The following is a 12,449-nucleotide window of genomic DNA, read 5'->3' as shown; positions in this document are numbered from 1 at the left end:
GAGTCCATTTGTATCTTTTTCTGATCCTGTTCTCTCAGATGCTGCCTAATCAGCCATGTGTGGTGGTATCTGCAGCCTTCATGAGCTTGCCAAACTCAGAACAGTGGTTCGGTGGCCAACTCCTGGGGCTCTTAGAGTTGTTGTCAATGTATGGAAACATCCCTCTGGATTGTGTCTATTGTGGTTTGTGAGTCCCTCCTGTGTGTTCCCAGTTATTGATCTGTGAGATTGACTAAAAAAGCCTTTATTAGACTTTTTTCTGTCATAGTTCACCTATCTTTTAAATCTCTTATTATAGGAGAGGATTCAATACAAGTCAAAGGACCTTCTTAGATATAATTTTACCTATAGTTTTCTTACAAAGTTTTTGTTGTCTGAGGACAACAGGCAATGCTATAGTGAGTCTTTATTTTATTAATTTAAATTAAAAGGTAATTATGTTTTTTGTAGTTTGTTCATCTTCACATATTTTTAAGATCCATAACAATGTTGACAAAGTCAATTTTTAGATTAGGAATTTTAGTTAGAATAGTTCATTGAACTCATATACTCTGGAAGTTGGCATTACTCTTCTGAGCTATTTTCTATAATCTTTAGAAGGCATATGTAATACGATTGCTAGATTGTTTTCCTGAAATAGACTATTGACGTTCTGTTGCCAAGGTAAATAGTCTTAGTTGTTTCTGAAGTTATTAGTTGTTTCATAGAAGCAGAATTTATTTTTAATTACATTGATGCATTGAAAAATATAATTTTACATTACCTTTGAGGATAGTGTCTTGTCAATTACCCCTTTAGGAACTCAATATCTCAATGTTTGACGCATTCTGAAGTCAACAGCTATTTTAAAATAGCCTGTGTTTTATAAAGCTTTTTATAGTGCAAATTTTTGGCCATTCATAGGGATATTAAGTTCAAGAATAGACAAAATTTGAAATCAGAAAACATTTCTGAGTACATGCATTTGTTTTGACACAAGAGAATAAACAAAATGCCACATCACTTCTAAGAATTTATATTTATATTTTTCAGCAGAGTTTGCTTAATGTTGTCTGTGAAGCATATATTTCTGAAGCCAAATGCTGCTATACTTAGGCACACCTATGGCTCTGAAATGTGCCTGGACACAATGCTGCAATTTACAGAACCTCTAAAGTACATTTAAGAAATCATTTGGTGAAAGCTTTTTTGACATGTTCATCCATTTTGGGCTTTTAGAGAGTGTCATTCATTTATTCATTAGGTCTATCTAGCTTTTTACTTATACATAGTTTGCCTTTCTTGAATTGCTAATATTATAGCAGCTGAAGATCTGGTTAAGTTTTATAAAACTGTGCATATGCCCATCAAATATAATAAGAAATACTTAGTTTGGATAATTGGTCTTGTATATTTTCCTAGTTTCAACCTATGCTAAAGGTAATCTTATCCAATATATTTGCAGTTTGGCATATAAGGAATTTCATTTTTCTCTTTTCATACCTTTGAAGTTTAGTTTTTCACAAGCTGAGAGATTTGACAAGGTATTCAATATTTTCTGACTTTAATTTTTCATCTGTTAAAAAAGTGGGATTTACTGGTCATAGTAATAGTCCTGGGGTGGGGGAGGGGTGTATTAAGATGCTCATGAAAGAAAGAGTGACACAGACACTCTACTTAAATGCAGAAAAACATTCCCAGCAAGTTTTGAGTTAGTGAATAGGAGCTTTTCAAGTAATGCCAAAAGTTTTAAAAATTAGGGTATATCCAGTGGTATACCCATATTTACTTGACACCTATTAATTATTTCACGAATTTCTTTGCACTGATTTATTTCTATTTTAATATATAGATGTATTCATTTTTGTATCAGTGACTTCATGATGGCACAATATATTTCTTAACATATACATATTTTTTCTGAGTGAACAATCAGTGTCACAAAAATTTCACACAAGTGGAAGGTATTTATAAAAACAGAAATGAAACAAGAAAATCATGATCAATTTTTAGCTAGACATTGTCAGCTGTAAGCTCTGATCTCTTGCCCTGATCTTTGTTTAAAAAGGATTAGCAAGAATGGACTATAGCTTAGACATAATTCCAACAGCTGACTTTTCTCATCAGAAAGCTTGAAAGAGAGTTGGAAGTGGAAAGATTCTCTCACTACAGGATTCACTGCTACTTAAGGCTGTTGTAGTGTATCATTTAGCACCGTGTAAGTTCCCTGCTCAGTACTTCTCAAATAATGTTATAAAGAGTCACAGCTGCTAAGGTCCTAGACAAATTCATGATTACAGCTCATGGTTGCAGTGATATCTTCTTTATCTAGTTATATTTAACAGTTTTCTTGCCATCTCATAAGTATTAAGTTCTAAAAATAAAGTCACTTATTTTGTTTGCTGTTGAGTATTAACAAGTAGATAGCACTTTTAAAAAAAAAATCCTCAAGTTGCCTGCAAAATGAATCCAAAGTCCAAAAAACCAGTTCATGCTTCTATCCATTTGTTTCATGAAGTTCACACACTTTTTTTTTTTTTTTGGCACTAGGGTTCGAACTTGGGACCTTGCATTTGTGAAACAGGCAGTGGAACCGCTGACCTAAATCTTGGCTTTCACATTAATTTTTAAACTGATAAAATAGAAAGGTGTACTTCCAGTTTAAAGAGATGCAACATAATGTATAGTTTGCAAGGATTTTGAATCTTATTGTAGATTTCACATGTCAACTCCTGTATTGGGCTATTTCGTTGGTATTTGAAAATAGCTTCTGCAATACATCTCCATTTCTTGGAATAAAGTTCCCACAAATGTTAAGGACATGCACTCTCCATAAAGGGATTCACTTCGTTGGGAGTCTTCCACACCACACTATGGCATCTCTGGCTAGTAGAGGAAAGGATTCCTAGCTTTAAAATAAAACTGGCCTGTAGGTGGCTAGGGAGATAAACTCAGCACGTGCCTGTGATGATCTACTGGTCTTATTCTCGTGCATACTGCCACCTATTTAAAGAATCGACATTGATGCACTTGATGAACGACCTTAGATAGCAGGGATGTGAGCAGGTGGTGAGAACAAACAACAGGAGAAAAAGGACCAAGAAGCTATGTTTTGCCATGAAGTCAAATTCTTATTTTGGTCCCTAGGATTTTGTGTAGTGGATGGAAAAGAATGTCAGTGTCACTGTTTTCCATCTGCTTCTCTCCAAACCAGTCTAGATGAAGCTAGTCAATAACTGTGGGGTCCTCAAGTTGCTTATTGATTTTAATTATATTATTCGCAGTATGTTGCTGAATTGACCACATTATTGCTATTTAATGACCTATTTCTATCCTTTTATTTGTTTTTTACTTAAAGTGCTTTTATCTGACCTATGTATAGCTATTTCTATTCTCTTTGCTTTCCATTTGCATGAAATATATTTTTCCATCCCTTCACTTTTTGTTTCTATGTATTCTTGCTGGTGAAGTGAGTCTCTTGTAAACAGAATATAGTTGTTATTTTTAAAAATCTATTCCTCTATTCTATGTCTTTTAACTGGAGAACTTAATTCACTTATACTCACAGTAAATATTGATGAGTGAAGACTTGCTACCACCATTTTGTTGTTTTCCTGTTGTTTTATACATTTCTTATTCCCCCTTTTCTCTCTTACTATATTCCTTGTAGTTAAGAGATTATCTTTCAGAGTATATTTTGATTTCTTGCTTTTTTTTATTGTATCTGTTAAGATATTTTTACACTTTGGTTACCATGATGAAGCTTGTAGAAAAAAATCTTATAGTATCATTGAATATATTCTTTTTTTTTTTTTTTCCTACCGGGGATTGAATTTAGGACCTTACGCTTGCAAGGTAGGTGGTGGAACCACTGAGCTAAATCCCCAGCCTATTGGGTTGTATTTTTAACTGGTGACTTAACTTTGATTATATATGTATATATATATATATATATATAATTTCCTCCACTTTCGTTTGTCTGATAAAATCTTTAGATCCCGTATTTAGGAAGGATAACTTTGCTGGACACATTACTTTTGGTTGGCACTGCTTCTTTTTCCCTTCAGAACTTTTACAGTGTTATCTCCCTTCCTGGCCTGTTGAGCAGTCTGCTGCTGGACACACAGATCCTGTACTGCTTTTTCATTAGAGAAAGGCTAGAAAATAAAGAAGGGCATCAAAAAGAAAGAAATGTATACTTAATCAAAGATTGCATTTTTTTATTTTCCAATTTTTAAAACCTTTGGGTGATTAATTTATTAAAACATTATTTGTAAATTTATATGTGGCATTAAGATTTAAATTAATTGTTAAAATATGAAAACTTTGTTTTTGAGAATTCTTTGAAATAATAGTTTTATGTGGCTAGAAATATAGGAACACAAAGATGATCATACTAAATTGGCTATTAATATTTTCTTGAACATTTAGGATGGGTTTAATTTTAAAAATTTATAAATTCCACTGTGATGAACATCCTATGTGTAAATTCCTGTCCTCATTTTAAAGTCTTCTACAGAAAGGTACCTTCACATTCTGTGGTATTTTTATTATATTGCTCATTTGAGGTGACCTTATGTTGTCATTTGTTTATTTTTAGGAAATTCACTTCAAACTCATCTATTTTATATGAACTTTAGGTCAGGCAATAAATTTTATACCTTGTAATCCCAAAGTCATGGCATTAACATATTGTTTTCAACAATAGAGACTAAGGAATCATAACCAAAAGTAAAAACTTGATATTTATCCAGAACAACTATTGATTTATACAAGTAAAAAGATCATGATAGCTCATAAACACCGACTGAGATGTAATGATTTCTGGAAAATAGATTATCAGTGGGAACACTAAATATTTAATGCTAACACATGCTATATTTTGAGTAATTTAAAAATAATATGTGGCAGCTAGCTTTTGTCTACTTTTAAAAAACATTCAGACTACTTGAGGGTTGTCTTTATTAAATATATATTTAGTTTTAGTTGTAGTTGAATTAAAATTGATGTCAACTGACTCCACATTAGATGGAAAGCTTTCTGAATCTGTTCATCTATAAGAATGTATTTTCCTAGTTCTAAAGAATTTTGTGTGGAAAAGGAGGAAGCATCCCATGTTACAGATTTTATGATGCACATCATTAATGCATTCTTTTTTTTTTCATTGAGTTTATTGGTACTTTTTAAGTATACAGTACAGTTACATTTATCATTGGGATCTTGTACCCTTACATGACAGGTCTTGGTTCTCATTTTTTTCCCCATACTCCTGTCCTCCCTTCACCTTCTCCACCGTCCCCTATTTACAAAGACTTTGTTTCCATTTTTTTCCTTTTCTCATTTTTTTCTCTTCCTTTATTTCCTTTCCACTACCCTTCCCACTTCCCCTACCATTAATTCATTCTTGAGAAAGGGATCATCATAGTATAATTTTTTCCACAGCTCACAAACATGTGCTAGCTTTAGAAAGTCTGGGAAGTATAGTTAGTAGTGAAAAGGCAGGGAAAAACACTAATAATACCGCTACCCAGAGACAAAGGTTGTTTACTTGTTAACATTGTAGTGTAATTCCTGAACATTGCTTCAGGGCTTACTGTAACAATGAAGCTTAAAGTTTAACTTGTCAACTTTATACAATTTTTATCAATAATTTTTTTAAACTTCATCTGATTTATTTAATGGGGGGGGTGTTTGGTACTGGGGATCAAACTCGGGACCTTGCGCTTGTGAGGCAGGCAGTGGAATCACTGAGCTAAATCCATAGCTCAATAATATTTATTAAATGCCCGCTATATTCAGGTATGGCTTTGAGCTTCTTTTATTCTCTAAAGTACTTTGATAAAATTTTCAGCCATTAATATCTGAAATTATCTAAATATAAAAAAGATAACACATACCATGTTTCTAAACTCTCCCAAGCACATGTTGTTACAACAGTTGCTATATAAAAGAACAGCTCATGTTATTAGGGATCATGCAAAACTCTATTCTTGATAGCTGTATTTGTCCTACTACTGATGAGATCACAGAAATTACCCTCTGCCTTTTGAATTCTTTTTTTGTTTTATAAAATTCGAACATTTTAATAGTCAAAACTCCAAGGTACAGCAAAATCAAATCCTTCAATTTTTATCTTAGCAAATCCCATATATTTCTAAACTGTTACCTTATGGATATAGTCCTTTTATTAAGATATTTCTTATCATTTTTTAGATAATTAAAAAAGAACACTTAATGTTACATTTTTTGCTTTTATGGTAATTACATTAATCTTGTCTATAACCCCAAGTAGGAGGACAAGAAGAGTAAGGGATTTTCCCTGAACTACAGGATTTGAAACTGTACCAAGGCACAAGCTTGGTCTACTAAAGAGACCAGTATGGGGAAAATGATTAGATTTAAAGGATACTAGAATCATAATCATGCTTCCTAGAGTAGGGTAAGACCTACCTGACAGTTTGGGAAATGAAGGCCTAAAGCAGTTAAGGCATTTGCTCAAGATCACAGAACTTGTATGTGGTAGGGAGCAGGCAAGATTATAGGTCTTATGCTTTGAAGTCCTGGTTGATTCTCCAAATTTTGCAGCCCAAATCAGGATGTATCTGCCACTTTACTCACAACTATTTAAGCATATGTGTACTTACATTTTGATTAGAGGTTTTAGGCCCAAATGACTACTTTTTGAAATTTTTAGGTTCCTATGTTACTGGAGAGTTTTGAACCAATAGTCATTCTGCTAACAAATATTGTTTAAAGTGAGCCAATTTACAAAGTTTAGTCTCCAACAAAAAATTTTTCTGTATCCCTTGGTATGCTAATCTCTAACATGACAATTTAAAAACTCATATTATAATTACTTTTAGTACTTTTGACCTGACCATAAACTTTGGCTAACAGCAAAGGAATCCTACCTTATAAGTTCTAGAAGTTAACCTCTTTAGACCTTTTTGCCTCATCAGGAAATTAAAGGTGATCGTAGGAGTTACCTCTCAATGTTTCAATAAAAATTAATGAATTAATTTGTGCAAAGCTGTTACAGTATATTACTGAATTTTTTTATGATTTTGTTTTTGTGATCCAAATTCTCATTTTTAACTTTTTAAAAATATTATTGGGAAGGTGGGATGGGTAGGGGAAGGGTAATAAGGGAAAAGAAAAAAATGTGAGATAATGAAAAGATGAAAATAAAGTGTTTGTAGATGGGGAGGGGAGGAGGGGGTAAAGGGAGGGCAGGGACAAGGGGAAAAAATGAGAATCAAGACTTGTCATGTAAAGGTACAAGATCCCAATAATGAATGTAACTGTACTGTATACCTAAAATGTACCAATAAACTCAATTAAAGCTGAAAAAGAAGAAAAAATAAAAAAAAATATTATTGACTAAGATCAAAATATCAGATTGGCTACATGTGAATATTTCATATAAAACATTTAAGATCATATCATTGCTTTTACTTCTATTATAAATGTTCTTTTTGCTTTGTTTTGTTTTCTTTGTTTTTTGAGACAGGGTCTCACTATGTAGTTCAAACTGCTCTGGAACTCACTGTGTAGCCCAGGCTGGTCTCAAACTCGCAGCCATCTTCCTGCCTCAGCCTCTGGAGTGCTGGGATTACAGGCGTGCGCCACCACACCCGGCTTATTATAAATGTTCTTAAATCATAGCATTAGGATAATGGAATAAAGTGTTGTGGTGGAATAAACTATCTCCATTGCTGTTTGAGTGTGTTTTTGGTAGAAAAATTATTCACACAGTCTTAATGCTGTAATAACAATTCTGTCCTGATGAACTTTTTAAATAACCACTTTTAGTAACAGAATATAATTTTATTTGTAACATGACTTTGGATGAAATTTGATTCTTTGGGTTTCTAGTTTAGATTCTAAACTAGGAGGACTAGGAGGCAGCAGGAAACTGCTTTTTGCAGTCTTACCTCTCTTATAACATCCCCATTTAGAAAAGCTGGTTGGAGAGTTTGAGAACTTATACAAAGATATCTGAGGATAATGACCACTTCATTGAGTGCTAGTTCTCCCCATTTGAAAGGTAGTGCACTTTGGGGAAAAGGGTGGTAAATATAGCACTTAGAGCGATGGACATGTACTTCTCTCTTCCCTTGTGTTTGAAGAAAACAGTAGGCTGTTGGTTCTGTTTTTTATTGAAGCAACTAACGGTGAGTGATGGGCTAGATAACCTGCTGCTTTGATGTTGGTGAGGGAGACTGGTTGCTTTATGTCACCTCTACTTCCAGATTTGTTCTGGGTCAAACATTATGTGTGTTCAGCAAGCTGTGGTTTGGCTACATATATCATTTGTTATATTCTATCCTCTCCAAGAGGGCTGCCTAGTGTCAAAACAAAAGCCTGGAGAGGAAGCTGAGGTCAAGAAAACTACAGCCAGGTGAGAGACTCTGGTAGTGGAATTAAGGACGTCTCCTATAGACCTACAAAGAATCCCACAGGCTCCTGTCTGTCAGGCCCAAGGAGCTCAGTACCAGAAGGAGTCAAGAAAAACCATTTTCCCCTCTCTTTTGCTTTTATTCATCCTTCTTCAATTCTGAGTCAGATGTTATAGTTAGCAAACTGGTATAGGAAACGTAAACCACAAATCAGGAGGATATAAATCAACTGCCACCCTGACATCATGAGAAAGAGAAACAATGTTTTCTTTATTATTATACTAGACTAGGCATACACATTTTTCAGTGAAGACGCTTTTTTATTTTTACCTGAAAATCACAAAAAAGTCCTGAACTTTGACCTGAATTTCAGGTGGGAGAAAAGGAAGAATCAGTTTCCAGTGTCAAATCAAATGGACAATTTATGTTGTTTTAGATTTATTTCCTATAAGTTAAACTTATTGAATGTAAAGATTATAGTTTGCTTAATAATCTCCTCATTTTCATGCACTTATATTTGTGACAGTAGAGTAATATAATGCTGCTTTAGGCGGGTTTATCCATCATATTTTGTATCGTTAGAGAAGGGGAAACATCTTTATACATAAAGATTGACCTCTGGCTTTTAAAGAAGTTGAAATGCTTTATAGTACCACTGCCTTTCCATAAATGTTTCAGAGACCAGGAAGCTAAAAATCAAACAAAATAAAACAAAACAAAAGTCCCAAGATATTGGAAACAATTTGATTTTGTAACATTTATGAAAATATTAATTATAAAAGGAATAAAAACACTTTTTCTACTAACTATATAAGGAGGTATTAAAATTATATGAAATATATTTGTTTTGTAGACTATAAACTCTATAGAATTATCTGTACATATAAATACATGTTCCTTTAATGCAGAGGAAAAATGCACAAACATTTTAAATCATTTATTTTAAAGCAAGATGAACTTTAGGGCTAAAAGCATTTGAAGTTTACTACTGATTGTAAAATAATTTGACTTTTATTAAATACTATATGTCAGTTTCATCTTGATTTAAATGAAGTTAGTCATGAAATTAGAACTTTTTGAAATCTAAAAATAGTCTATTGATCTCATTAAGATGAAAACTATAAATAACTTTGAGCATCATATTGTGTGTAACAAAGCATGTCATGATTTTTTTTTTTAATTGAGACAGGGTCTCCCTATGCAGTTGAGACTGACCTGGAACTCACTATGTAGCCCAGGCTGATCTCGAACTCACAGCGATCCTCCTGCCTCAGCCTCCCAAGTGCTGGAATTACAGGCATGTGCCACCATGCCTAGCTTATCAAGTTTTTTTGTTTTTTTGGTACCAGGGATCGAACTTGGGCCTTTGCACTTTTGAGGAGGCAGAGGAACCACTGAGCCAAATTCCTGGCCCTGTCATACTTTAGAGAACTAGAATTTAGTACCTTTTGCAACAATCTGACAAAGGGACACCTAATGAAAAGACATGATTGTATATTTTATTGTTAATCACCGGTGCTATTTGTATTCATAGTAGTACCTAGATTTAGTTAACTTAAAAAGGTATGTGGGTGAAAGAAAATAGCTGAGGAATTATAATATTTTGTCTTACTGTAGGTAGCACAAATTTAATCAAAACACTAGTTTGTTTTTTAATACAGCATAAGTTTTCTAAAGGAAGTTATCATAATAAAAGTGATACTATACAGGTAATTTTTAATAACCAAGGTCTATAAATAGTTTTAAAATTTCAACTTTTTCTTTTTTCCTTTTCAAAACTGGAAACATGGACAGAGGTTAGTGTCACCTATCGTGAACTGGATGAGTAGATATTCTAAAAACAAAACAAATAAACAAACAAAAAACCAAAAAAAAACCCAGAAAAACAGAAAAAGCTAGAAGGACAAAATGTTCAGTTTTAGGGGCTTGCTAAAGTAGAAGTCCTCCTACATCTCAGGAATTTTTCTGGAAACCAAAGCTAGTTTCTGAATAGTTTGCTCTTGCTATTTCCTCAAATACTGTCTTAGTTTTACTGCACTAAACACTGGAAACTCCAGCTGCCTTTTACATTCCAAAATGTGCTTTCAAAACTGAGATACAGTCTCATGACTGTGAATGTGGATTGTGATTTCAAATGACAGGTTAAATTTGAGTGGAGAACCCAGAATCGAATGAATGTGATCTGCAAAGTCACCTATAAAATGGAAATGATATCGTTTCCTTCTGCTTTGGAAAAGGACAGCCAGGTCATTCACGATTTACATCTGGGAGCCACTAATATCCCCATCATGGTGAATTTGGTGGTGGGTCTCACCAGCTGCCACAAGAGGTTCCTACCTGGACCAAGCTATATCCTGTGCGCTGGACCAGTGCGCGGAGGGCTGCTTCCTTCTGGGTGCCGCTCAATCCATCCCCGGATTTGTGATTTGATTCCATTGAGAGTGATTATCAGCAAAAAATCAGGGTAATTAGGGTTGCTCACTGAAACCAAGTTTAAGATAAATTAAGTAAATTATGGTTGCCTAGTCCAAGCTTGTCCTTTTCACGAAGGACATCTGTAGGAAACATTCTATATAAATGAGTCATTAAATTTAGAGCAACTAATAGCCACACCCAAACAAGACTAGTTAAATGTACTCAGTAAAAATGTTGTTTTTTTTTAAATGTTCAATTTAATTCAAATTTAAAAGTCATAATGAAATAGCACCCATTCTTCAATTAAAACGCAGATCTGTACTTCTCAGTCTAATTACTTCAGGATGTCACCAAATGCTCAAAACTAATTCATATTAGTTAAAATGAAATGAGGTATGCTTCTTACAGATTTGGGGAAAAGACACTGTCACTAAATGAAATAAAGTGAGTTTTAAGGCATCAAAATTCTGAGATTGAGCTTCATTTATCTAGTCTGTGTGTTACTTAAGAAACTTGTTCTCCAAACACAAATTTGTAGAACACATGTGCTGGTGAGAGATATACAGGTATCTTCAGACAAGCACAATGTAATAACATGATATGGATTTTAACAAAACATGATCCCTCTGATTATGCACCACATATTTCACTCAGTTGAGTCCCTGAAACTTTTCCTGACATCTAGGAAAAGATGGAAATTTACATAGGTCTGTGTCTTTTACATAGTTATGAATATACAAGATCAACATTTTTTTGTCTATACTTTATGTTTTGGCAACGTGATTTGAAACCTTTTCAAATGTGATGGCTGCTTAGATACACGAGTTCTTAGCACAGGGACAACGACCGTTCTGAAGTTTTCAGGACGTGGTGGCCTGGCCCTGAAGCACCCATGTCCACAGGGGAGAATGGATATGTTCCTGCTAGGTTAGATGTGCGTGACTCAGAGAGGTTTTATCCAGGTTTTCATGCTGCCTAATGTGCTTGGTGGCCCAAGACAGAGGAAATGTGTTTTACAATGATTCAAGCCAATTACAATTTCAGTATATTTAACTATAAATTATTTTGAAAATTTTCTATTTAATGCATTGAGATTTTCTTTACTGATTTCTGTAGTTACTTAAAGAATCAACAAATAAGACATTAATCAAGTGACAGAGAAAAAGTGAAGCTGAAGTGGTCATTTCAGGAAAATGTACCTTCAAGGTATAGCATTATTAAAATTATTGTTACTTAAATAATATAATAGCAGTAAAATATTTCTAGCAATCATTATTAAGACCATTAATAGTAGAAACCATATTATTAGCAGTAGCAATATCAATAATACTTTATTACTAGGTAGTAGGAAAAAAGGCCTTCAAACTAATTGATAATTATCATTTAAAATGTAATACTTTCGATGTAATTTAGAAAATCAAAAGAAAAAAATCAGTTCTAGAAGAAGAATATTCATTAGATTTATATGGATAAAATAGTGTCATCCTGTGCATATGACCATGGCCATTTTTGCCTGCAGCTTTTCTGATAATTCTTGCTTATTCTAGATCCAGATCAATTCAGTTCATATTCATTTTTTCCTTCCTTCCTTCCTTCCTTCCTTCCTTCCTTCCTTCCTTCCTTCCTTCCTTCCTTCCTTCCTTCCTTCCTTTCTCT

The 12,449-nt window shown here is 33.7% G+C and overlaps 1 protein-coding gene across 4 annotated transcripts in view; it reads right to left on the bottom strand.

Moving 5' to 3' along the window:
• The window catches only part of A1cf (APOBEC1 complementation factor), a 76,597-nt gene that overhangs the window by 38,886 nt on the left and 25,262 nt on the right, over positions 1–12,449 (bottom strand). For all 4 annotated transcript variants that reach the window (XM_010606286.1, XM_010606287.1, XM_010606288.2 and 1 more), the window contains exon 2: positions 10,716–10,859. In XM_010606286.1, the coding sequence (XP_010604588.1) occupies positions 10,716–10,814 (99 nt within the window). In that variant the 5' untranslated portion in view covers positions 10,815–10,859. The remainder of the gene's footprint in view (positions 1–10,715; positions 10,860–12,449) is intronic.

Source organism: Fukomys damarensis, unplaced genomic scaffold (genome assembly GCF_012274545.1).
Source record: "Fukomys damarensis isolate Sample0158 unplaced genomic scaffold, DMR_v1.0_HiC HiC_scaffold_20, whole genome shotgun sequence".
Lineage (NCBI taxonomy): Eukaryota > Metazoa > Chordata > Mammalia > Rodentia > Bathyergidae > Fukomys > Fukomys damarensis.
The sequence above is the reverse complement of the archived record's forward strand: the minus strand, read 5'-3'. Positions and strand labels throughout refer to the sequence as shown.